Source organism: Amblyomma mixtum, chromosome 2 (genome assembly GCF_055824585.1).
Source record: "Amblyomma mixtum isolate Tamu chromosome 2, ASM5582458v1, whole genome shotgun sequence".
NCBI lineage: Eukaryota > Metazoa > Arthropoda > Arachnida > Ixodida > Ixodidae > Amblyomma > Amblyomma mixtum.
Window position 1 is genome coordinate 172356358 of NC_143013.1, and position 27726 is coordinate 172384083.

General features: G+C 46.5%; 1 protein-coding gene across 1 annotated transcript; it reads right to left on the reverse strand.

Annotated features, from left to right (window-relative positions):
* Positions 1-3814: 3814 nt before the first annotated feature.
* Sbds (SBDS ribosome maturation factor) lies at positions 3815-27677 on the reverse strand. The gene is made up of 5 exons (XM_089572754.1): positions 27380-27677; positions 21439-21568; positions 17196-17396; positions 10098-10265; positions 3815-4589 (listed from the first exon to the last, which is right to left on the reverse strand). Exons 1-5 carry the CDS (start codon positions 27505-27507, stop codon positions 4461-4463), a joined length of 756 nt encoding a protein of 251 aa, XP_089428880.1. The 5' UTR covers positions 27508-27677; the 3' UTR covers positions 3815-4460.
* Between the last annotated feature and the right edge of the window lie 49 nt (positions 27678-27726).

Genomic DNA, 27726 nt, shown 5'->3' on the forward strand with positions numbered 1-27726 from the left:
GTAAGGGGAGGGAGAAAGATGGGAGTGAAGGGAATATTCACTAGACTAGACGCGCCTTTGTTCACTCCAAACCATGGAGCTGGCATGGCTGAGTGGTAGCATGCCGCACTCCGGAGACCCTGGTTTGATTCCCAAACTCGACCAATGTCCTACTCGGTTTTATTTATTTATCTGGTCTGACTAGAAAGGTTAATTAGGCTAATTGGTTAGTTAACTAATCAACCAAACTCAGTCACACTTAGTTGGAGCATCACTATACCATCCCTTTAATTGGTTGCATGGTTAGTAGCCAAAGTACAATTGACCCCGTTTGAAATTCGTGCCCTGTGACGTCACGACCATTTCGACCAATTGAAAAGCGTGACATTTCTGTCGACAAGTCCTGCTTACAACGATGAGGCATTAAAGACCTTAAAACACCGAATAGAGAAGTGCTTTATATGACTGGCTTCAGCACTCCCGCATGCGATATCGGTGTGTCTTGGTATTTGTGACAGCACTGTCCTGCAGCTAGTCTCCAGCAGTCAGCACATTTCTAGCATGTGCCCAAATATAGGTTGAGCTGGAGACGTGTGTGTGGTACTTTTGACAAGATGGCAACTTATGGCTGAAAGAATCGGCGTTCTGTTTAGAGAGAACTAGACAGACCAAAAAGCAGCTCCCGAAACTCAGCAGCAATGCACTAGATAAATTGCATTGCATTGCATTTGCCTGTTAGAGGTCAGTTATTTATCCAGCCTGTTATGGTAATAATGCAGGAAGACATGCAGCTTACTGACTGAATGAGAAATTTCATATGCCAAAGCAGCAAAGCAGGTCTTGGGGCCAGCCAAGATGGAGGGCTCCAGATTAATTTAGAGCCTTCGACCACTCTAACATGTACTGAAACCTTCATCAAAATGTGGCTACAGTCAAACCCACTTATAACAATACCAGTTATAACAATATATTGGATATAATAATGGTCAGTCGCGGCACCGTCAGCTTTTGCATGTGTTCTATGGTATTTTCGGGACAACCCTGTTATAACAATTATTGGTTATAACAATGGTATTTCCATGGCACTTCAGTATTTGCTATAAGTGGATTTGACTGTACTATCACAATTGATATCGAACCCTCAACTTTGGAATCAGTAGCCAAAGTAACAGCAGTCGGCACAGACAGAGTTTATGGCACGAAAAGCGTAAAGGGCCCCACTACGCAATCACTTGTCACTGCACAAGTACTAACTAAACCGATATGATTACACATAGCGTGCTACTAACATTAACGGCGCATTACCATTTAAGAGCTGCTTCTTAATGCCAACAAGCTAGAGAGGCAACAAAGGCACGAGGGTTGTCTCATACCAGAGGTCCCGGTTGTAATCGAACCAAGAGTTAGCATAAAAAGAATTTAGAGAGGGGAACACTAAAGTGCTGCCTTAATTGTATTACACGATAGCATTAGTAGGTCCCTTCAGTAGCTTGGGGGCTTCGTTGTGCATCACTTTGCAGGTGCAGACACTGTTCTTTCGTTCACCACCACACAGCGCTTTATGATTACAATGCAACAGCATTAGAGATCCCTCCCGTGCAAGGACTCCTTCTCTTGTTGCCTAGGTTCTGCCTACATGTCCATATATACGTGGCATTGCTCATTCTCTAATTTATGCTTACAGATAACTGGGGGTCCTCATACGAATCCTGGTGCAGTGGTGCAGCTGTTAAGCAATGCGCCAAGGCTGTTTCATACACAACCACCAGTGGGGCTTGTGTGACCCCATTTGCTCTTCCCGAGCAACCTCTCGCGAGACCAATCATTCATTTAAGGGCCGCCTGCCACGGTAGGCAGTTTGCACACAATCCGGTGAACAGGTTGCGGTGACGTCACGAGGTCACGTGACCTAGGTGGCAGGTGAGCCACCAGCTTTTCCGCACAGAACGCCGCCAGATTTTCTGTGGAACAGGAGCCTTAACTCCACTGCATTAAAGAAAGGTTCATTTAGGCATTTGCCTAATGCAGAAAGCATACACTACAGTTTCCCATCATAGCCTAAACTTATTTCTGCATTTTCCATACGTCAGCACCATGGAGTTCACAGCAACTTATTGCAACTGAAGGTGTGCATTGTTGCACAAACTAGAGCTGTGCACGGGCTCGGGCGGGTCCCGTGGGGAAGTCTATTCACCCGGGCCCGGGCCGGGCTCGGGCCACGGTGTATTTGTCTCAGACGGGCCGGCCGGGCTTCGCGATTTGCGATTGCTCCTGCGTGGCTCCAGCCGTCCTACTGTTGCAATGTTCGAAACTAATCTCCACATTAGTGGTCTCACGAGCCCAAATGACACTGCACAAAGGAAGGTGAGGTGTGTCGAACCGAAGGCACTTGCAAAAGTACCCTCCGCCACGTGTTGACGGGGGCCAGGTGGGAGGGGTAGGGGGTCATTATCACATGTACGGCACAACAGGATTCTCACCCGTGCGGCAACAACGACGTGTTGTGACCGTTATCTTCTTGCTCGCCATGGTTACCTGCGTAGGCGCCTAGTTTAGTTGCCATCACGTGAATGCACGGACGTCGCGCGACTCAATTCGTCACGAAGGACAGCGAAATCGGGCATCAAACATGTCGCTGGAGACTCATTGGGGTCGCCCCCTCCGTGACGATTCGAGTGCCTCCGCGAGTCACCGTACATAATAACTTGGAGTGAGAACATGCGCCGTGTTTGCATATACTCACTAATTTTCATCTAGACCATGAGAGCCGAGCATTTTAAAAACATTGAAATAAACTGTTTTTCCTTAAATTATCTCTTTCTGTTTCATCGTCATTTCAATTTCAGTTTTGCAGGTCGGGCCGGGCCCGGGCCGGGCCTTAACTCGGGCCGAGCCCGGGCGGGCTTAGGTTTCTTCAGTGTCGGGCCAGGCCGGGCCTCCGTCAGTAGTGTAGGGCTCGGGCCGGACGCGGGCTGAAATTTGCGGCCCGTGCACAGCTCTAGCACAAACACATTTGCATCTTCGCCGTGGGCAACGTGACAATGGCTTCTTAGGCTGATGTAAACATGGAGGCATCCAAACAAATACTACTACACTTTTTGGCAAGGTGGCTGTACAAGACTACAAGTGGTGCAGAGCTTGGATGTGTCCTCCCCGCTTCGCCATACTGAACCGGCCAATGCAGCCGGAACCTACGGGGCGTCTCATTTTATGCTTCAATCACGGCTTCCTTTAGCAACACCCCCCTCTATGCTAGCTTGCATTGTCTCCCAGTTATACCTCGGGGGGATCAAAAAATGACTTTCACCCTGCCATGACCATGTTGCACTTTCACGTGTATGCGTGTAATCACCATCAGGGCAAGATGTTGCATCAGAGGTGTACCTGTCTTAGGACAAAGGAATACTGACATTTATTGGCATTCAATTCGGGCCTTCTTTGGGGCCTGTGAAAATTTCCAAAAACGCAGGAAAAATTATTTTCTTTTCCTTCCATTTCAGTGAACATTGTTTTCCCAAATGCCCCTCAGTATCTGCAAGAACAACAGGCTGATCTACGCTGTAGTGCCACATGCAAATTTTCAAATATAAACTTTATGGTCGCCAAGAAACGGTCTCTGAAGAAGATGCCTACACAGACATCTCCTCACCAGTAGTGTTTGGTTGGCACTAAAAAATTCCTCCAATTTTATCAAAGCAGTAACGCTTATTCTCTCAGTATCGCTGAAAATTACACCCATGCATTGATTTTCAAGGTTGCGTTGCGCTTTGCAAAAAGGCCCTCGCTTTCTGCGATAAGTTTGTGCACAGAGGCACCCATAACATTCAGACAGGTGTTCCGTCAACAGGTAAAAAGTTTATTAATTATCCTCCACACTGAAGGAGCAACAACACATTAAATAGAAGCTTGCTTGCACTTCACTTAGACCACCATTTAAAGATACTTACATGCATGTTTTTGCGCCTGTCATTTTGACGCCTTATTCATGGGAATATAATAAGAGCCTTTTTTTAATCGTCTGTTTCAAAACGCACCTCATGTTCTGAACATGAATATAGTGAAATCACCTCACCATTGCAGAGATCACTGAATCATTTTCTCAGCGTTTTTTTAAAGGTTTTTAAGCTGTGAGAAGAGGGCAACTTCATTTGTGCAAATATCGCAACCAGTCAAGCGGCTAGCAGCCAGCCAAATTAGTGGTGGTCCTGATACGATTTCTCAAAGTAGCAAGCACACCCAACAGTAGTAAGGTTGGGAACAAATATTTTGCGCCCCTGCCTGTAAGATGGCTAAAGGTGGCCTTACTAATATTAGCACTTCACACTGTCAACAAGACACAGCCATCTTCAAACTGACAACACAATGCTGCAACGAATATGAATGGAGGTATGCATGGCAGGGACCTTCCCGATGACGGCTGCCGAGATGTCTAGGCACGATTCCAGGGACAAACAGCGACAGACACGCTGATGCCCGAGCGATCACTCGAGCAGCTCGTCTCCTTCCTGGACCTCCTTGAGGCTGATGACCTCTAGCTGACCTTTGCCACGGCTCTCCTTGCTCACCAGTTCGTCCACTTGGCGGAAGTTGCCCGGGTCTGTCAGCAACACCTGCGCAAAGCCACAGCACGTATGTGCGGGGTCCGTCAAACCTTGCGCACTACTTGTAGAGCAACTACCATTCCTGTGCACAAACTGAAATAGACCTTTAATAACTGTGTTCTAATGCCAAAAGGCTACTTCTCTGAAAACAGGGTATTCGTAAGCCAGAAAAGGTAAAAAAAATAAAAATTAGACAGTGGCTTCGCTCTGGTTAAGCCCGGATATACAAGCGAAAAGCTGCAGTTATGCTTGGTTTGACGGCCGTCCACACACTGCCTGTACGGAGGCGGAGGAGGAGACGGAAATCGGCGCGGTTAAAACTGCCCGCAGGAATGCGGAGAGGAGGGTTGCCGGCTGTGACGTGGCCAACACGCGGCTGCAACGAAAGGTCAAACGGTGGCCGAGGAGGCGAAGCGCGCAGTTGTAGCGACAGCGAGGAGGCGAGGCACATGCGACGGAGTCGGCGAGGAACGACTACCTGCGCGGCGCGTGACGTCGCTCGGTTTCGCGCATGCGCATAATTCACCAGTTCGGCTCACACGAAGCTCGGTCGTGACCCGCGTAGTGAAGCTTTCTGCTTAAAAAATCAAATGGAAGCATCACCACCACCGGCCGTTTTCACAAGAAAACTGCAATGACAGTCATCATCAAGACAGTTTTCTGTATGTGGATCCCCGAGGCTAGGCTACACTGCCGTTCTCTTCCTAACGATAATCACGGAGTGTTTTTTCGTACTGACTGCAAGACAGTGCCCCTTGCATTTACATGTTTGTTTCTGTGAGTGTAATCCTTTGTTAGCGAGTGTCCTTTTTGCATCTATATGTTTGTTTCTGTGGGGGAGTCCCTCCGATTTGTGACCAGAGTCGGGTGGCGCGCTTTTTCGGCCCCAAAAGCCGGGTACCCGAAGCTGTTCGACAGCTGAAGCGCGAACCCAAGAGCCCTTAGGCATTTCTTGGAAAACGAGGCGTCTTGAAGGGCGCAGCTTTCCGGCTTTCAAAGCCACCGAGAGAAACCAGGTCAGCAGGAGCGTGTGCGCGGTGCTTGACTGCGCGAAGGCGTGAGTGATATATGTGGATCTGTCAACTTGCATTTTAGCCCTGCAAATAAGTTTTCTTTGTAAATGTAGCCTTTTGTGTTTTTCCACGTGTCCCTTTAACTGTCTGCGAGTTTCTAACATGATGTCACAAGTTTGAATCCAGTGGCAGGAGAGAAATAAACGTTCCATTCTCATATGCAATTTTCTCATCGGTATAAACATAGCTTTTCCTGTCAAACAGCCATCAATGCTGGCACAAAAAGCCAGAGAATCAATTTTTACTGAGAACAAAAATTGGATGGTGTTGTCCTCTGCGTGCCTTGCAAAACTCAGGCCGGTTCTGCACAAGACATTGCTTCTTTCTCTTTCGAGAAGTTTACTACATTGCTCGCAATGCTGCTACTCAAGCTGTTCCAATAAATTGTGCTGCCAGGCTTCATCATCACCTCTGTTCCACTCACTACTGTACCCCTGATGGCTCCTTGCAATACAACAGAGTCGAATACAGCCACTGCCACTACATTGAATTTTCCACTACGCTGAAGTGTGTTTTCAGTTCTCCTCAAGAAAACGACAAAAGGTAATTTGATTACTTGTCCCCTCCCAAATCCCACAATAAATAATTTTCGGAACGCGGTTATGTTCTATGGAAGAGTTCAGAAGTAAAAGAGAACTTGAGAATTTGTTCTGTGAGCTAAGAACATAAGAATGCCAGTCTAATTTCATGCATCGAAAGATGTCTAGAAGCTTAGCATCATTGTTTAGATTAATCAAAAACGATTGCTGAAAGCAGCACGTATTTAAAATCAGGCGACTGATATTCCCCACAGACTGGTGCACACTGACTGGTGTACAGTGAATGGGAGGCTGCACTGAGACCGTAAGTGAATAAAATTGTCTGTCCAACGAAGGACCCTGAACAGAAGATTCCTCACAGCAAGGACTCTCATCACTTTTTTTTCTTCGGATGCTTGAACACTCTCAGCTGGGCCTGAGAGATTGGTCAGCAATACTCACGAGACTTCTTACTGCATCCCACGCATAATGACAAGGTCATAGTGCAATAGAGTGCAGCGAAAATTGTGCCAAAGGGTTGATTTCAGAATGACAAAAGCTGCTAAGTTACTAGACGCTAGTTCGCAGTACTAGATATCTATACTGGATTATGTTTGCGAACAACGTTTACATACAGAAAATGTTGCTCATGGACTGCCTAGTGCAATCTGTCAATGGTCTAGACTGCTTGGGCAGCAAAGTTTCTCCTTCAGCACGATCGTTTATGCGTCCCGAGAATTTTGCTGTAGCAGGGTTTGACTCGGGTTGGGAGAAGTAGAGGCTGGTAAGATTGCACAGATATGGCTTTCTCCAGAGCTTCCACACAATACTGCTGCAGCAAAAGAGTTTTGCGCCGGAACAAACTCAAAACTGGACACAGTGAGGTAGCAGCTATCACAACGCATTTAAAACCACTCAGCAGAGCATAGTAATCTTATGACAGCCCCTCGAAAAAGGCCAAGAAGCACCATTAGCTGAATTGCAGGATGCTTTGGAAATAGTAGGCTCCCAGGAATTTTCACTGGAAAGAATGCTATCTCAATTGCAACTGCGAACACAATCAGGCCATTGTGGACTAGCATTTCTCTTTTGCTTTACCCTATCCACATGTAGTGTGCAGCAAAGCACGGAAACGCCACTGTCTGGCATTTCTGCTCCTGTCACGCTTCTCCTGCAGTCACATCAAAGCCAATGCAGCTTTCATTTTTCTATCGTGCTTTTAATGCTCATATGCACCGTTCAGATAAATATGGATAGTCTGCGAGCAACAGCTCGGCCACTGACAAACAGCATACATGATTTGTGGCCCTGAAAGTACATGAAAACGAGGTGACCACTTACATATACGGCCTGCAAAGCCCTCTTGTTCAGCGTGCCAGCCCTCAAGATTTCAGTCTTTGTTCAAGAACTACTATGACAGTACATTATCGGTTTGTTTTCCATCTGTTCTGTTTATTGCGCTTCACACCTTACACCTTGCTTGTTAACGAGCAGGTATAGCCACTACTCCCAGCTTCGAGCCCCCTACACCCTTCAATACCCCTTTGCTGCCTTCCTTTTTTTTCTCCCATTCTTCTCTCCCAGGGGAGAAAATAATGCCAACGCGGCCCTTGCGACAAGAAGAGTTTGAGACTCCTGATCTAAGAAACGGTCTGTCTTTTAGTCAATGTCACGGAGCAAGAATGAATGAGATCATTCCTGGGTAATCTGTGCTTTGCAATGGGGCACTAATAAGGGCCATGGTTTCCCATGATTTCATGAAAAATAGAGGATCTGTGTATTAGCAGCCACATTCTCTTTTTTTTTTTTGATGATGTTCTTTTGCTGACATCAGTAACAATCACAGAATAATAGGAAATTAATTTAACCATCTGCACTCTCTCAAAAGATAGAACAGGGTAAAAACAGTGTTTTGCCGATGCCCTGACACGCTTGCTGCCCCACCCGTTCGAGCAAGCCAGCGTGTAAAGCACTGTGGCTCTGGCAGCAACATGCTCACATGCTCGTGTGGGAAAATTCACAGTAGTGGTGCCAGTCGAAAACAGTACTACCACATTTTCACAAATATAACGCACTTTTTTTCCCCCTCAAACTGCCTGCTGGAGAAACAACCTTGCGTTATTTTCGGAACCAAGCTATGAATATAGCATGAATTTTTTTTGCTGTTCTTTCAGATATTTACAGCGAGCTCACCTCACCACCAGGCTGGTGAACCGCGAAAAAAACCAACTCATCGACAATCTTGTGTCACTGAAGCGAAGCACGCGGCACGCACTAATAGTGAGTTACGAATAGCTACAAATGTGCAAAGACACTGGTGCAGGCCATTGGGAAAACACAGAAGGAAGTGAAAGAATCAAGAGGAGAAGGGCACAGAAAAAAAAGGGTGCATGGACGAAGCAGCAGGACAGTGGCTGCTGCAGTGAGAAAGGCTTCCTGAGGAACAATGCAGAGTCACTGTTCTCAATTCGCGGAATTTCAAACTTTACGCCGCAGAAAATTAGGGGCCTTAATCATGATAGTGTCCCACACACCTAAGATGGTGCACTTGGTTGCTGAAAGAATGACGAGTGTGCTCGAGCAAATGCCACGTTTTTTGTCACAATGTTTTCTTTTTTTGACCGCAGTGGCGGTCCAGTGGTATCCGCTGGTTTTCCAGTGGGTACAGTCTAGCGTGATCTGAGAGCTATCTCGTTCGTCTCGGCTAAAATTGAGCAATAAGTTGTGGGGATGCACTCGCCTCCCCGTGGTTCGCTTTCCCGCAATGCACCCCAACTGTGGTTAGCTCCCCCGCAATGCACTCTTCTCAGTTGGGTTACTTTAACTAACAGGGGAGGGCGCTCGCGTCGCAGCGACACCAGCGCCACGGATGGCGTTTTGCTGCGTGCTCGCGGGGAGAGCCGGCTCTTTTCTCCCTGGGACCAGGAAAGCGAGCGGACGTTTCCCGCTCCGCTCTTCGTCGACGGGCGCCTCTTGGTCGGAACTTGCTCCCGCCAAGCCCGTCCCGTCCGGCCTCGGAGTTTTCCCCTTGCCCTAACATCGGCGAACGTTCGCTCGTAACCGTGCTGGTGAGTTGGACATCCTCGATTCCTCAGTGTATTTTGTTGCTAGCTGGCGTTATTTTGTTATAGCAATAAATGCCTAGTTTGAGTCAGCCAGTCTGTCATTCCTTTGTTCCCGCAGAGCAAGGCCCGCCGTGGTCGGCGAGCGCTCGGTAGCGTACGCGACCACGGGGTGGGGTCCGCGCGGTTTTGAACTGGGTCAGCCACGTTTAAGCTGGGAGAACGTGTTTATCTCCCCATCTTAAAACCCCACACAGTTTCGGCGCGATGGTTGCTTAGTCTTGGATAAAAATGATTGTGCAGGGTGGAGGAATCATTTGGCTAACTAAGCTCATGCATTCTTTCCAGCCTACTTGCCAAAATAGTTCATATTAAAGTAGTGTAATCTGAGTAGGTAAGGCCTGAAGCGATCACCTTCCAATCGCGTTACACTATAGAAGCTTTCCCCTGGCCTGGCGCTCGGCTTTCTCTGGGGTGCAATGATTGAACACTGGTATCTTTGACCCCATCTTTCATAGACCATGACATTCTTTGGCAAAGCTGCCATTTCACAATTGAAAATAAAAATGATGAGATCTTTTTCTTTTGGCGAGGCACTGAACTGACATTTGGAAGCTCATGCATACACCTTGAAGTTCGGCCAGTAGTCCATCCTGCTACCACCCTTGGAAGACTATGGAAAGGTTCCGGTACTATCTACTGCTGCTGCATCTGTAACCGTCAATCAGCGAATGTGATGTAGGTAATGTCGTCTACTGACACTTGCAGGAGCAAGGTTTTGCGTTAGTGTAACGTTTCTGAGAGCTTGTGCAAAGGCGTTGCTGGCCAGCACATATGAAAGAAGGCAGTAGCTGCACCACGCACCATCTCGAGGGCTCCAGTGTCGCCATGCACGGTGGCCATCTCGACGGAGGAAGCGAGTGCCTCCAGCCGGGGGCGCACGCTCTTGCCCTGGGGCAGCACCACACGCAGCTTCATCTGCGATCGTTCCAGCGGCATCACCTCCTTCAACATGCGGATCACCTCCAGGGCCTGCAACACGTCAGTTATGTGAATGCCCCACATGCACCCACCACCCCCCCCTTGAGTCATACCGTATTTTCCGGTGTATAAGACGCACCCACCATACATGCAGGCTGTCATTGAAAAAGTTGGTATATAAGACGCACCTGTGTATAAGACACACCCCAATTTACCCAACCCCGCCGCGGTGGCTCAGTGGTTACGGCGCTCGGCTGCTGACCTGAAAGACGCGAGTTAGATCCCGGCCGCGGCAGCTGAATTTCTTGAAGGCGAAATTCTAGAGGCCTGTGTGCTGCGCGATGTCAGTGCACGTTGAAGAACCCCAGGTGGTCGAAATTTCCGGAGCCCTTCACTACGGCGTCTCTCATATATCCTTAGTCGCTTTGGGACGTTAAACCCCAATAAACCAAACCAAACCAATTTACCCGGTTAGGCTAGCAAGGAATGCTTGTGCGACCATCGCGAAATGCACTGTACCTGAGAGAAGTTCTTAAGCAATGATAAGTGATCGAAAAAGGCAACACTCACACCATACCCGCCCACGTTTTAGCAAAAAAGAAAAAAAAAATGAAGGAACTCTCCTTATGACCACAACATTTTATTTTACTTAAAACCTGCGAAGTCTTCATCTTCGGATGCGCTATCAATAAGTTTGTCCCATTCTGGAGGCAATGCGGCTGAAACATTCTCTTCGCACTACGTACACGTAACAAACAAAGTTGCAAAGGGTGACTAAAAAAAAATGCTGGCTTGTCTTGGCTTGTCTTGACAATGGCAAGAAGCGCGACTGTCGCCATCTTTTGGCATTTCACATTACTTTTGCTTGGGGCCTCTGAAACGGCCGTGTGTTTATGATCCCGGAAGTCGTCAACCCAGCCGTTTCATGATAAAGTTCACCTAAAGAAGTTGCACAGCAGTCCCCATATTGAAGTATTAACCACGTTACAACCGCGTGATTGGTATTAATGTTTTTTTGGTGAAAAAAGCTTGCACATAAACGTGAGTAAATTCTGAACTCGCAAAAAAATAAAATTCATGTATAAGACGCACCCTTGTATAGGACGCACTATCAAGATTTTTGAAGAAAAAAAAGCCGCGTCTTATACACCGGAAAATACGGTAGATTGCACAGTGTGGGGAGTGCCTGCTAGCACCTAGGTGGCTGAACTTAATTTTTTTAAATTTGGATTTTGTGTTTACTTTGGCAGAAAACGGATACACACCATGAACAAGAGAGATTACATGAGGAACATTCTACCTGGGCAGACGAGGCCAAAGGAGCTTCAAATACACCAGACAGGGCCTTGCCTCTTGGCGAGAAACACTGCACTCTCTATGCTTGACAAAAGGCATTTAAGAAAGGAGTACAGAAATTACACCGCACCTTTCATCACATGCAGAAAACAAAGTAGTGAAGTAATGTGATATGTATCAAGGCATTAACTCGAATCATAAGTACTACAAAATACAAGAACATTTCTCTTTCTCTCCAAACAAAGATTAGATTGCATGATCGGTTAAATTATAATGGTATCAAAAGGCAAGAAGAAGCAACAGTTGCACAGATATACAACAATAAATATAAGAGGAAACATGGTAGTACGAACAAAACATGAATGAGATAACAATTACAGAGATGGGTGATTTGTCAATATTTCGCTGAGAGAAACATCAGGGGATGCTTGTACCTACTTTCCTGCAAAGCATGGTGAAAATGAGATGGCATTTCCATTACATCTGACACTTCCGCAGTGGCACACAGGGTGAGCATTAAAATTTTTATTTTATAACTCATTAGCTCATCATGTCACCTGAAGCAAACAGATGAGTACAGCTTGTTAGGAATTGTCGCCTCCACACAGTAATGTTCGATTTGGGGAATTTCCCCTTTTCTACGAAACCTGACAGATAAAATCTGGCAAAAAGGAAACTTTCACGGAGTTTCGGTAACTTTAAGAACCAAAATTTTCCCACTTCATCCAATTTTACGGAGTTCTTAAGCTGCTGCAGGGACTAAATATTTAGTTAGAACAGAGGGAATTTTTGACTGCGGCATGGAACATCCTTGAGGGCCTTCCCATAGAACACCGGATAGAACAGGATAGAACACCGAAGCATGCCACTTATTAATCTGGCCACAAGAATACATGAGGGTCTGCCTTTCAATAGAAAAGTTGTTCCTGCTAGCACAACTAGACCCTCTAGCTGCTTCCCAATGGAGACAAGTGGTAATTCTTTACCAGCGTGGCCTATTCTTCAATAATTCAATATTCTTTCACCAACTCAGGTTATCACCGTTTTTGACATTGTTCCCATTTTCTTTTTTTCTCCTCAGCTGTTTACAGGACTGATCTTTCCGTGCACTGCAGGTAACTAGCAGAGTTCACTGAAATTGGGCTAATGTGAAAACTAGGGCCCATATTTTAACTCTGATTACTGTGAGGACTGAACCCTGGGAGCACCCACCAACTATCCACTGCTTTCCACTGACCGGCAAAAGCAGTGACAGCAGCTGTGGCTCCCAGCTACCATGCCGAGTGATTTTTGACCAATCACCAATGCAGTGATGTGTGCACAACTAATAAAACATGCTTGCTGCCACATTGTGCACCTAAAGTTAAACCTCGTTATAAGAAGTCAAGGTATCCTTGCAATTTCTTCATTATAGAAGCTGCTTTGTTATCGCTGCAGGCGGCTTCGGCTGCGACTGTCGCATGCTGATGAACTTACCAAACAGAGTGTGAACCCAGGGTGGCGCTGTTGTAGCAAGTGTGCTCTTCAGTCACGTGGGGAAGCCATCTTAAACGGGCACTCGCGATGGAATCGTGGCGTCATGTGCCTACTTTTACTGTGGCTTTTGTATCTGCTTCAGGGCCTATAAAACAAAGCTAAAAAATTGGAAGACACTTCTGCGTCTCCTCCATGACATTATCTTTCTGAGGAAGTCCTAAACTAGTGCACTGAAGGCCCCCCGACACGGCCAAATATCGGCACACCAACCAGACATGTCAGCCCCAACAAACTGTGCCTGTTTCTTCCGTGGCAAGCATAGGCTTCAGTGCCTAGAAACCAGGTCTTGAAAGAATACTGTCATACAGTACGGAGAGAGACCTACTCCGAACATCCAGCTACATTTTCTAAACACTGAAGCCGATATGGGCCACAATAAAAAATTGCAAATTGGGGCGTTTAACGTTCCGAAATAAAACACAGGCTATCAAGGACACCGTAGTAGAGGGCTTCGGATTAATCCAGAGTGCACATGGAGTTCCTTCCCATGCACTGACATTGCACAGCACATGCATGGGTGTCTTTGTATTTCACCTCTGTCAAACCATATCTGCTACGGCCGGGACTGAAGGTGCGACCTTGGCATCAGCAGCCGAACGCCAAAGCCACTGAGCCATCATGGCAGAAGTTGGCCACAGTAATGGTGGGCACATGGTAATTCCATTGAGAGTGCCCATTCTGGCTGCTTTTCTCAACTGACGCACGAGCACACTGACCACAGTGGCACCACCAGTACCACACATCGACAGCAAACTGCACATTAAGCTAGGCTGGCTTAACCACAAGACAGAAGTGTCTATAGGGGAATTCGTACATCAGACTGACAGCTACCAATGGTGTGGTCAATGGTAATCGTCTTTGTGCTTTCGTTTTCTGATGCTGTCACTAATCTCAGCACTGTGAAACCAGCGACAGATCGATACCATCAAGCACACTGAACACACCGCCAAAAAAGCCAATCCCCAAGGTCATGCCACAAAAAAAAAAAACTAAGTGCAGTAGAATCGCACTGTTTTTCATAGGACAAGTTTTTCATAGGACCACAAAAAAAATTAAAAAGTACCAGCCGGGAAACACAGTAGCCACAAAAATAATGTACACTGTTATCTGCCCGTTGTTGTTTACTTCTAGTAAGGGCAGCATTTTCCTCAGAAGCTGCCAAGCTTAGTGGCTCTTGCGACCGTTTGCATGCACAGAATGTCCTGCGCACCCTGCAATGTCACTACGCAGTCTGCCTGAGGAGCTGTTCATGGATGGGAGGCAGCAGCAAAGAGGGTGGGCGCAAGGAGCGGGTAAAGTTCAGGCCCGCATGCATGCTTCTGCACTGTTTTCACTGCGGTCGCTTCAATCCTACACAATTCTCTATTGCAATCACGAAATTGCATTTTTAAGCTGGAGGCGGCAAAAAAAATGCAGATGACAGAAACAGGACTCTTGCACAGCACTGAGCACTGTTGTAAATTGACACACTCAGTGCGAAATGACCAGTGGGGTTTGTATCAAGGTTCATATCCATTCGTAATAAAAATTTTTGCTTAATAAAAACGAGATATCAAATATATGGTTTTCTGTGGGTACACCCAAGAGGAATGGCAATTTTACATTATTTTGAACTGCTCCATTATAGTAAGGTTTGACTGTAAAGGCATTAGTATCTTATTCATCAAGGAGATGCTGGGTGCATCAAAGACCTGACACTGTTGCGTCAAAAGCACAGAACAGCAGTGGGCGAAATGCGATGACTGGAGCACATGGTCCAGAACAATGAGAAGGAGGCTCCCACGAACGCGTCACAATGCCAGTTGCACGAAGTGCAGAGCAGCACGCATGGATTTCAAATGGTGGGAGTATGATGTTTGGGGAAAGTCAAAGTGTCAGGAATTCGATAGCGCAGCAAAAGTCAGAACGTCAGCCACAGCGGAGGCAATGAGTGGCAAGTATGCAAATCATGGTATCTTTGGCTGGTCGTTTCAGAGCAGACTGGAGTATGAGAGGCGACAGCATATTCGGTTGGTTGAAGTCAGGCGATTTGACCACCTTTGGTTGGCTCGTTTCGAGCACTCGCTTCTCACTCAGAGCGGACTTCCTCCTGCAGAGTAGTTGGGTGCTCTGGGTCACGTGGGTGCTTCCCACCAATCCCAGCTTGGTGCCGGCAGAGCGACAATACAGTCAAGCCCACTTATAACAATATTCAAGTGCCATGGAAATACCATTGTTATAACCAATAATTGTTATAACAGGGTTGTGCCGAAAAAAATAAAAGATGACAAACTTCAGAGCATTTATTGACAGTAAATACCCGGAGGGGTTTGATTGTTCTAATGCTTGTAAAAGCTTATTAATTCGAACTTCAGGAAACCGGAATAATGTTCACCGTTCACCGATGACCAAAGCACCGCCATCACTGCGCCACCGGGAGCTTTGCGCACCTCCACGTCACGGGAATCAAGCCGGCTTTCCGGAAGTGATTCTCATGGGAAATTCAAGAAGCATGCAGAACCAAGGGTGCGGTGACAGCTGACAAGAGAAAAAAAATGCGCTGGCTGCATGCACGTGCACTGCACCGACTGATTGGGGGTACGCATGGCGTGCGTAGCCAATGCAGCAATGCAGCAGCTCTCCTGACGCGATGACGCCTGCCTCTTTTGCTTTTCTGGCGTTGCTGCGCCAGCTTAGTCCATTGGTTGGCCCCACACGTGCGCGCTTTTGTGTTGTAAGCATGGTTTTGCTGGTGTGGTTGTAGCATTTACTTTTTTTTTCTATAATGGCTGACACTCAATTACCAGATTTAATTGTTATAACCAATAATGTGCCTTGACAGCATTGCTATAAGCAGTTTATTTTACCATAGAACACATGGCAAAGCTGATGGTGCCATCACTGACCATTGTTATATCCGGTATATTGTTATAACCAGTATTGTTATAAGTGGACTTGACTGTATTCGATAGAGTAATGCACCAGTGGTGGGAGACAAAGTGGCTGTGTGACAGTGTTCTGATGTTTTTGAGCTCGAGTTCTGCACAAGCTTCAATCCAAAGCAGTACATCAGCACCTGCTGCAGTTTTGGAGTGTTTCTTCGCTGTGCGTAGCAACAGAGATAACTGCGCCAACGCTGGCAACTGCACCTGTAGAGTTTGCAAGGATGGAAAAGACCCAGTAGGAAAGGCCTTCTGCGGTGTCTTCATGCGTGCATTCTGGACGAGACAACTTTGCGGCTCCATTCTTGTGCCAGTGTAAATACGGTTTATGGGGGTTTAACGTCCCAAAGCAACTCAGTCTATGAGGATGCTGAAGTGAAGGGCTCCGGAAATTTCAACCACTTTGCCAGTGCAATGCAGTGGAGATGTTCATTAGAGTGTATAGTACAACAACTTGGATGTGCACAGCAGCAGTGCAATTTTCTTGTGGCTTATAGTAGCAGCAGTGTTAGCTCGTGAGGTTATCTGGTGATGACGATGCTGACTAAGCTGGAAAGCCATGTTCAGGTGCCGATGAAGCAGCTCTTTGTTAGCAAGTGCTCTGAGGATGGAATATGGATGTACTTCGACAGAAAGGGGTACAGAAAATTAAACGCGCCGAATATCACTACCAGTCAGTGCCAAGAAAAAGTTGGCAAGTTTTCTTCGTCACGTGACCGCTCTCAGAGTGCCTCACATATACGGCTTGATGGAGCCTCTTCCAACTCCGATTCAAAGCTCGCCTCGATGTGCACACTCTTCCAAGGTCAGAGTAATAAGCGACCAGTTGAAGATACCATTAAAAAATAGGCTAGCAGCGGCATGCACTAAAAGAAGAACAACACTATAAATAGAAATGCAGTGGCTTTTTGTGCGCCACATTGGTCCATATTAAACTGTGCGAAAAAGACAAAGACTGAGGCAAGCACAACACGAGCGCTGGGTGAAAGGACCGAGCCCTTAGCTGGTTTGCTTTCTTTGTCTTTAAGTGTCAATTTTCATACTGCATGTCAGACATTTATTTCTTGAAATGAAATCCAGCAATATCTGCATGCATGCTATGTATGAGACCTCAAACTACTAGCTTAGCCATAGCGTGAGTGACCTTACTAAAGCTTCGCAGCAGCCACCTGAGACGAGCACCCCTCAGCTGGAGTGCCTTGGCTCTCAGTGTGCCAGCAAGCCTCACCTGCTGCTTGGCGCTCTTGTTGGGCCGCACCGAGAAGTGGGCCTCGCGCATGGACTTCTCCACGATGCTGACCGGGTAGGGCCTCTTGGTCTCCGGGTTGATGCACATGTCGGCCACCAGGGTGGCAATGTCCCGGAAGCTCGACTCCAGCTGGCTGTGCCGCTCCTTCTCCGACACCTGCAGCTCACCCTTGGCCAGGATCTGCACCAGGTGGGGGACGACACATCTCTCAGCGCTCACTTGGCATGCCCAGTGGGACTGTTGCCCGGTTTCGCTACACAGATAGCCACTGAAGGGGCCCAGTAGCAAGCTTTCCCTCCCCTCCCGGCACCGCCAACATGGAGGGCACAAGGTCAAGCTATGTGCATAGTGTACCACTCACACAGTCCTCAGTCATTCATGTGCATTCTGTAACCTCTTTTTTTAGACCTCTAGCACTGGGCCTTCCATTACACCGAAAAGCAATTATCTGTTTGCCTGTCTGGTCCCTTTGCGACCTGGAAGAGCTGGGTGCCAAATGCCTGGGTGGCAGGTGGTTTTGTGGTTTATTGCGGTCTAACATCCCAAAGCGCCATGAGAGGCTATGAGAGGCGCCGTAGGGAAGGGCTCCGGATAATTTCGACCACCTGGGGTTCTTTAACGTGTGCGCTGACATCGCACAGTACACGGGCCTCTGGAACATCGCCTGCATCGAAGGGTGGCAGGTAGGCAACCTAGGTCATGTGCTCTTGTGACATCATCACAACCTGCCCACTGAATTACGAGCAAGCTGCCCTTCATAGTAGGCGGCAGTTCAACTAAAAAATGACTGTTAGAGGTTCCTTGGGAAGAGCAACCTGGGTAGCACAAGCCCCACCTCTGGGAGCACCTGCCATCACAGGGCAGTGGCGCATCACTTAATTGCTGAACCACTGCACCAGGAGTGGTATGAGGACTGCCACGGATCTATGAATGCACAGAATGACCAATTCTGCAGTAGTACAAGTCTATAATAATGCAATATCATGCATACTTACATCATCTGATGTATCAATCAAGGTAAGTCAGTTCAAATCAAGCAAAGCAATAGAAAATCAAGAACAACCATGTAAAACCAGGGCTAGCTGCACTAGCGCACAATAATTTGCGATTAGCTCCAAGCCACCCTGCCCGTGATTTTTGGGGTGCATGATCAGGGGAATATGTCTGCGTGTCTTGCACAAGAAAGCCTGCCAATGGTGCCATTTTATATTTACTGACACAATACGGTAGTAGTGGTGGTGCTAGTAATAATCGTAAAAGTAGCATTTTGTGATTCTTTTTACGAGGCCAATATACACGTGTGAGCTTGAATTAGCCACAAATGGGCATGAAGTGGAAGTGCCCAGCATTTATGAGCATCATTTAAGTAGTACAACAAGAGCATAGACTCATTTAACAGAAGATATCCTGAAATGACATCAGCCAGGAAGGAATGGTTGTTAAGAAGATGGTTCTCGAACATTTGACAATGGCTCTACTGCCAAATGGACTGTGCTTATTTCAGGCTTTGCATAAACATGCACTCTTATCATGTTTAAGTCTCAGCACGAGGCTCAGTCATTCACAATAACAGAAAGTTCATGCACTGTGACACACTTGTGCCAACTTTGACATCAAGTTGCTTCAGCAACAAATGACTTAGCCAGGACGCGTGACAAAGCACGTAACAAAGAGCTAGCTCCAAGCTGTAGAGTCATCCTGTTTTCAACCACCACCAAAAATTTGTGTGACTTTCAACACTTATTGCTTTGTGATCAGAAGATTGCTCAACAGAGAGACTGCTTGTCAGGCTCGCCTCATTGTTTCATCATCATCATCATCAGCCTGACTACACCCACTGCAGGGCAAAGGCCCCTCTCATATGACTCCAATTAACCCTGTTCTTTGCCAGTTGCGGCCACTGTATCCCCGCAAACTTCTTAATCTCATCCGCCCACCTAACTTTCTGCCGTCTCCTGCTCCGCTTGCCTTCTCTTGGAATCCACTCCGCTACCCTTAAGGACCAGCGGTTATCTTGCCTTCGCATTACATGCCCTACCCAAGCCCATTTCTTCCTCCTGATTTCAACTAGGATGTCATAAACCCGCGTTTGTTCTCTCACCCACTCTGCCCTCTTCCGGTCTCTTAACGTTACACCTATCATTTTTCTTTCCATTGCTCGCTGCGTTGTTCTTAACTTAAGCTGAACCCTCTTTGTTAGCCTCATTATTTACCACCTGTCATCAACAGTGCACTGAAGTTTCACATCTGCTGCGGGACAAAAGACTCCCCCTTTTATGCAACTGGTCCTGCCACATGTCGTCCTAGCTCTGCTCCTCCAGTAATATTCACCACAGAATCATTTCAGAGCACCCTATGAATGAACCTGAAGCAAAAATAATATTCAGAGCACAATTCGACAGCGGATACCAGTTTCGGAGGAGGCCTTACTATGCTTCAATGCTTGCATTGCCATGAAAGGCATTATTATCCAGCACTCACAATTGAGCAAAATACGAACACTACAAGGACTAAATATGTGATGCAACAGTAGATGTAAATGCCATGCTTATTATGGAGTCAGAGGTGTGTGTGTGACCGTCTACGAGATGTTACAACTTCAGGTAAATGAATGCACAGCCGCCACGGTGGCTCAGTGGTTGTGGTGCTCGGCTGCTGACCTGAAAGACGCGGGTTCTACCTTAGCACCAGCGGCCGCATTTCGATGCAGGCAAAATGTAGAGGTTCGTCTGCTGTGAGATTTCAGTGCATGTTAAAGAACCCCAGGTGGTCGAAATTATCCGGAGCCCTCCACTACGGCGTCCCCATAGCCTGAGTCGCTTTGGGACGTGAAACCCCATAAAACAAACAAAAAGAAATGAATGCACAGAAAGGTTAGAGGCACACACGGGCCCAACAAACAATAAAACATAGCACTGCACTCAAATGGGCCAGCAAGTGGACGACAACATTCAGTGTTACAAAAAGACAGCCGGGACTTTACTTCGTTTCATACATGAAGTGTAACGCTGTCAAAGCTGGTGCTCTTTTTTGCGCTGCCTACATCCGCGATCAAAAAGTAGTGCGTTCCATGTGGCGAGTGAAAAATACTAAATGCTTTGCCTGCAGGCTTATTACATGATACATTTGTCCTGAGCTTGATCACATGCTCTCTTATTGCTGATGACATGCTGTCGCTTTCTCATGCCTTAGATCATCAGTTGGCCACAAAACAAGCGTGGAGTAACGTGCCTCCCTTCATTTTTTCATGCGGACTGCTTCCGTACCTTTCACAGCGTTGCATGTGACGTCTGAAACAGAGTGCAGACGATGGAAAAGTCAAGAAATGATGGTACGTCGGTTTTAACATTCCAAAACTGCACATATGGGTTATGAGCAACACAGTCGTGGAGGGCCCTGGATAAATTACGGCCACCTCGGGTCCCTTAATGCACACCGACACTGCACAGCAAACAGGCATCTTTTGAATTCGGCCTCCCTTGAAATTCAGTCGGCACAGCTCGGATCCAAACCAGCCAAAGAGGAATGCGATGGCAGCGCCACAATTTCAACCGCGTTCTGGTCACACTGTCCTAACATACTTTTCACATTCAAGCGCAATGCTTCGCCAACTTGCTTTAGCAAGCATCGGGCTATGAAGGAACATAAATACACACCAAAGTCACAAAAGTGAATTCACTACACTCTAAACGCAAATATACCTATATGGGAGTAAAAAGGGAGTAACTTTCCTCCCTTTTAACTCCTTTCCGTTTAGAGTGATATAACTAGCACTCATCAAACCAGAGCTTCTTTTACAAATATGTGGCAAACCAGCTGAGCAGGCTAGCTCTTTCTCCTGGCAAACGCAAGCGAATTTCTCCATAATGAGGGTTTCTGTCCATTACGTATCATGACAGCAGCGAAGAGGGAAAGTCCCCAACCACTCTGAAGACAATGTGCCACACTTGTCTCAGGAGTTTATGGAATTCTGCTGCCAAGCATGAGTTCTAAGTCCAATCTAATCCGCAGCACCTGTATTTCAATGCTGATCAAATACAAAAACATGCACACGCCAAGGTTTCTGCACTTGCTTAACAACCCCAGATGCTCAAATTTAATGTCGAGCACTGCATAACTACTTGCCACAAGGTCTAAGGGCAGCTTTGGCGTGTAAAAGTACATTATTTCTTTGATTTTTATGAGAATTCCACTAAGACTGGACCAGTCACAGCTCAAGTACCTCTTTGCAGATCTTGGTCTGGTCTTCTGTGCCAAAACACTTCACCAGGTCTTCTTTTTTCGCAGCTTGACCTTTGGAGACATTCGTGTAAACAGTGTGCATCTGAAGAACTTCATCAATGTCCTTCTCACTGCGCCAGAGAAAAATACACAGTGAAACAGCTCAATGCATCTGTTTGCAGAACTTCGGACAGTCTCTGTTGCACAAGGGAATGACAACTACCACTCATCTGACAGTGTAGTCAGGTGGTTACAAAGGACAGTTACACATCTTTGTTAATCACCCATCACTAACATACTCCAATCTGAATGATCTCATTAACAGATTTAACTAATGCTGCTTATCACGGTGCACAATAGATTCACTACTCCAAATTTCGCCTTGATGTTATTGGTAAACAAGTTAAAATTTTTGTTCTGCTTGTGCTCTTCTTCCTGAGCATAAGTGAGCTTAGCAGTTACACTTTGACTGGAGCATTCAGGCATGTCTAGTTCATCATCATCATCATTATCCACCTGACTACGCCCACTGCAGGGCAAAGGCCTCTCCCATGTCTCTCCAATTAACCCTGTCCTTCGCCAGCCGCGGCCACCATATTCCCGGAAATTTCTTAATCTCATCCGCCCACCTAATTTTCTGCCGCCCCCTGCTACGCTTGCCTTCTCTTGGAATCCACTCCGTTACCATTAAGGACCAGCGGTTATCTTGCCTTCGCATTACATGCCCTGCCCAAGCACACTTCTTCCTCTTGATTTCAACTAGGATATCATTAACGCGCGTTTGTTCTCTCACCCACTCCACCCGCTTCCGATCTCTTAACGTTACACCTATCATTTTTCTTTCCATAGCTCGCTGCGTTGTCCTTAACTTAACCCTTTCACTGCCAGGTTTTTTTTACTCACATCTGCACACATCTTGCCGGGTTTTTTTTGCATGTTAGTTTCCTGGGAATTTTTTGCTAGTAACGCACTAAAATGCTCTACAGGGCATGTAGACATGTTTATTCAGGATAATCTTATAGATATTAGTTGTAATGAATCAAATCTTCCAGCACCAATCTGGCCTGTCGGATTTCCTCTTCTTACGCGGATTTTTCAGTGGCAGGGGGACTTCATCGCTGTCATCACTCGACAAGGCACTTAGGTGGGCTCCTTCCTCGTTCTCATTATCATTGGACTCCGAATTCACAAGCAATTTTGAATTTCTTCGTCCGTCAAAGCGCGGACGAGTGTGGCACATAGCCTCATGGCTGCTGTGCGCAGACCAAAACGAAGTGACTCGGATGTGAAAACATGGGCGCCATCTGTTGTTTAAAATTTACCCTACAAAATCTATGAATTTTATGAGTCTCTCCATAGATGGCAGTACATGTTTCCATAGTTTTCTTTTACACGAGTATTATCGGGAGCGGCAGGGGGTGAGTTAAAAAGCCAAAACGAGTTAACTAGGGAGAGGCAGGGGGTGTGCATATGTGGTAGCCCGAGTTATCTCGGGAGTGGCAGATTGAGTGTTAAAGGGATACTGAACCAAACTTTTGGAGCTGCTCTTTTGCATGTAAACAAGAGCTTGACTGCTAAAATTGATAAATATGACAAGCATTTTAGCGAAAAAGGCGGATAACACGCTTTTTTTTCGTGATTTATTGCCGTATCGTTGCACCTGGTGGCCGCCTGTGGAAGCTGCCCACCGTTCCCGCAGAAGCACGATTGCCATCGCTACTCGTGGCTTTTCCATGTCTGTCGTCTGCTCACGGCGTACACAGATATGTCAAATGTTAATCAATGCTGTCTAGATACCATAACCATATGCACGCTTACGTCCGCTAAATGCAGCTACTTTTTCCGGACCTTACGCCATTTCTAACATTCTCACTTTCAAAACAGAAGCGCGACGATGTTCAGACTCATGGCGCCATCTGGTGGTTAGGAGGGGAAGCATTGTTTTCAACAAACAGACACCCCTCTTAGCCTAAAGGGGGCAGAATCGTCACTCTAAATAAAAAATAAAGGAAATTTATTACTCGTAAGTTTTTTTTATGGGCAACAGGAGATGAAGCGAAAGACCGGTGGCCCATTTATGGCCAGTGAATGCGCTGAAGGAGCCAGTAACAATGGCGCAACCAGTCCGAAGCGAGGCTTGATGCATCGAAGGGTGCCGCCATATTTGTCGCCGCGGGAGGGTGCCATGATGTCACGCTCTTCACCTTGCGCCGGCCCGGAGGGCTTGGCACGCGCTCATGAAACATCGAAAATAAAACCATCCACTGAAAAATATGCGCAGTGACGACTAGATTTCGGTGTAATCACATTCCGAGAATCTATTTTCAGCGTTTTTGTTCAAGTTTCAGATTTTACTTCAGTATCCCTTTAAAGGGGCACCGCGATGATTTCCTCCGTACCAGTTAATATCATTAAATAGATTCATCATGCTTTCCAGAGACCAGAGCAAAAAGAATAATTGAAATTGGAGCACGCAAACGAAAGTTATTCCGCTCTGAAAATTCGAAATGAAAAGCTCAGACGAAAACGCATTTCACTCACCCAGTACCGAGATTAGGCGCTACCAATCAGAACCGCGCCTAGCGCACACGTAGCGGAAGCGTGAATGCAGTTGTTGCTTTGTCGGGGCTGTAGACAGCCGCGCATTTTGACGGCGTCTTCCCCCCGTGTACGCGACGCCGTAGTCAAGGCAGGGGTGACTAACAACAAAGGAAGCTCCCCGAAATTTCTTTTTTAGTCGGACTGGAAGGAAGGCTGTCGGCAGTAGCTCCCCCCCCCCAAACTCGACTCCTGTCTCCTGTCCGGCCTTTCACTTCACAATTTTGGGCAAGGTGTGTCAACTGGCTTTTTTTTCGCTGCCGTCTTGGTATGGTCACGGCAGGTTTCGACGCACGCGCTTTCTGGTTTGAGCCAACGATTTTTGAACAGTGCTGGCCGCCACGAAGGTTTGAAGCGGAATGGAAAGTGTCGCCCCTAGCTTTATTCTTGTTAGCTTTCGTTCGCTTTCCTTGCTTCTTTCCAGTTTTTGCGGCATGCGAAAAGCTTTCAGTACTCAGAGACATACTATTTTGGATCCATTTCGCAAGTATAAAGGAAAAATATGCAAACTGGACGCCCAACCAATGAGAAAGGCAGCACCCTATCTGGATGCCACCTCATTTCCGCTGCCGCAAATGGCCGCCGCGTTGCGACACCATCGGCTCGAAACAAGCATTTCTAGCGAAGATTAAAATATCAATTATTATGATTTCGGTGATCTCATTGCGCGTTCAGGACTCACAATGTCCCTTACTCTGCATACAAAGAATAAAGACCCCATGCTTTATCTACGTCGCAGGGCACCTTTAAGCTGAACCCTCTTTGTTAGCCTCCACGTTTCTGCCCCATAGGTGAGTACCGGTAAGATACAACTGTTGCATACTTTTCTCTTGATGAATATTGGTAAACTGCCATTCATGATCTGAGATAACCTGCCATGTGCGTTCCACCCCATTCTGATTCTTCTAGTTATTTCCCTCTCATGATCTGGATCAGCTGTAGCTACCTGCCCTAAATAGTCATATTCTCTTACTACTTCCAGCACCTGGCTACCAATTGCGAACTGCAGTTCCCTTGCTAGGCTGTTGAACATTACTTTGGTTTTCTGCATGTTAATTTTTAGCCCCACCGTTCTGCTCTGCCTGTCTAATTCATTGATCATGCTCTGCAGTTCATGTCCTGAGTGACTTAGCAAGGCAATGTCATCAGCGAATCGCAAATTACTTAGGTATTCTCCATTAACTCTTATCCCCAACTGTTCCCATTTCAGGCCCCGGAATACCTCCTGTAAACAGGCAGTGAATAGCATAGGCGAGATCGTGTCTCCCTGCCTGACACCTTTCCTTATTGGAATTTTATTACTGACTTTATGGAGAACTATGGTAGCTGTGCAATTGTTATAAATATCTTCCAATATTTTCACATAGCACTCTTCTACACCCTGATTCCGCAATGCCTGCATGACTGCTGAGGTTTCTACTGAGTCGAATGCTTTCTTGTAATCAATGAACGCTATATATAGGGGCTGGTTATATTCTGCGCATTTCTCTATCACCTGATAGATTGCCTGAATATGGTCCATAGTTGAATATCCTTTACGAAAGCCTGCCTGGTCCTTTGGTTGATTGAAGTCTAAGGCTGTCCTGACCCTATTAGCAATTACCTTAGTAAATACCTTGTAGGCAACAGACAGTAAGCTGATCGCTCTGTAATTCTTCAAGTCCTTGGCGTCTCCTTTCTGATGAATTAAGATAACGTTAGCATTTTTCCAAGCTCTAGGTACGCTCGAGGTCACAAGGCATTGCATATACAGGGTGGCTAGTTTTTCTTGCACAATCTCTCCTCCGTCCTTCAACAAATCTGCTGTTACTTGATCCCCACCAGCTGCTTTCCCTCTCTGCATTGCTCCCAAGGCTTTCTTTACTTCCTCGTTCGTTACTGGCGGGATGCCCGATTGCTGTGTTCCACTGCCTCTCTCAGTAACATTCTGATTACAATCGCTACTGCATTGGTTTGTGTAAAACTTTTCGGCTACTTTAACTATCTTATCCATAATGCTAATGACATTGCCCTCTTTGTCTCTTATCGCATGCATCTGGTTTTTACCTATGCCTTGTTTTCTCTTCGCTGCCTTTAGGCTACCTCAGCTCATTAGAGCATGCTCGATTTTCTCCATGTTAAACTTCCTGATGTCGGCTACCTTGCGCTTATTTATTAACTTCGACAGCTCTACTAGCTCTATTCTATCTATGGAGTTAGACGCCCTCATGCTTTGCCGTTTCTTAATCAGATCCTTAGTCTCCTGAGATAGCTTCCCGGTATCATGCCGAACCATCCTACCGCCTACTTCTACAACACACTCCGTTATGATATCTGTGAGACGATTGTTCATTGTTTCAACATTACGGTTGTCATCTTCAGTTCAGTTCAGCCTACCATTTTGTAATGGCATATCGTTACAGCTGAAGCGTTAATTCCGTAAGACAACCTCGACCTCTTTACACAAAGTACACTAAAGTATGTACCATGTTTGCCCAAAGTACACTGGCTGCATGGTTTGTTTTTCAGTCGTACAGTGAGGCCCTTATGAATGCCCTAAAAGGTCAAAATGGCTTGAAAAGTGAGGGCAAGGGTTCCCCTTCATTTACTTAAGAGCTAGAGGGGTGGCATAAGTGCACCGCTACAAGACTGAGAAGCCAACCATGCAGCCTGATCACTTTGGGCAAAGACGGTACGTACCACGGTTTCTCCTAATTATGAGCAAATTGTTCTTTTTTCCCGTATGCTGGTTTATTTACAAAACACCACTTATGCAGGAAAGGTAAACGAACTTGGAATGCGGATTTGGGCACGAGAATTACAACCAGTTATCCAGTACCTAGCTGGGAGCCGAATGCGTAAGATAACATGCACGACACACTCATCAAGGCTTCTAAAGTCACACTGGTCCCATTCGCAGAGCAAACTGCACAGGAACAATTACCGCGTGCAGGGAATAATAAGGAGGAAACGCGCAAGTGTTACCGCTTTGGATTCACATTATAGGACTTCGGTGCCCACTTACTGTCGCGAACCAACTAGCGTTACAGCAGCAAACATGACTGCGTCTTAACTCGCAGCGGGCAAAATATGAAAGCCGAGGAGCGTCAATTTGTGGCAACTAATCTGTCAAAAGATAGATCCGGCCATTATACGTGCCACCCGTTTTCCTCGTTCAGCAGATCAGGCTACGATATGCCTTCGCCCACGTTCTCTTGCAGCTGACAACGACGCAGGCATTACAGTTCTGTTGCTTGTAATGTAGCATGGTCAGAACAACAATCTGCCGTCCTCGTTCCATTGGGAACAGAAACAACGCACGGATCTGCTCGTGCGCAATGCCTGGAGTGAGAAGAAATGCTTACATATTATTCCTCCATGCCACAACCTTGTTCTTGTAACAGGCGATCTCGAAGCGCTTGCCACCTTTCTTCATGCGGACTACAGCGACGTTAGTCAGACGTATCTGGTTAGTAGGCGTAAATATCGACATATTAAGGCTTGAAAAAACAGGTTACGATTTATATATAGTAAGATCCCACTATAAGGTACTAAACATGTGCGAAACAACGCTGATACTCGATAATTTGCTCATAAAATTGCAACAAGCAAGCATTACTTCAGCTTGATGCAAGCGACCACTGAGCGCGACCAGACGAGAAAAGTTGACCACGATGTCGATTGAAACTCGTTTGACCTATCTAGCGGCGTG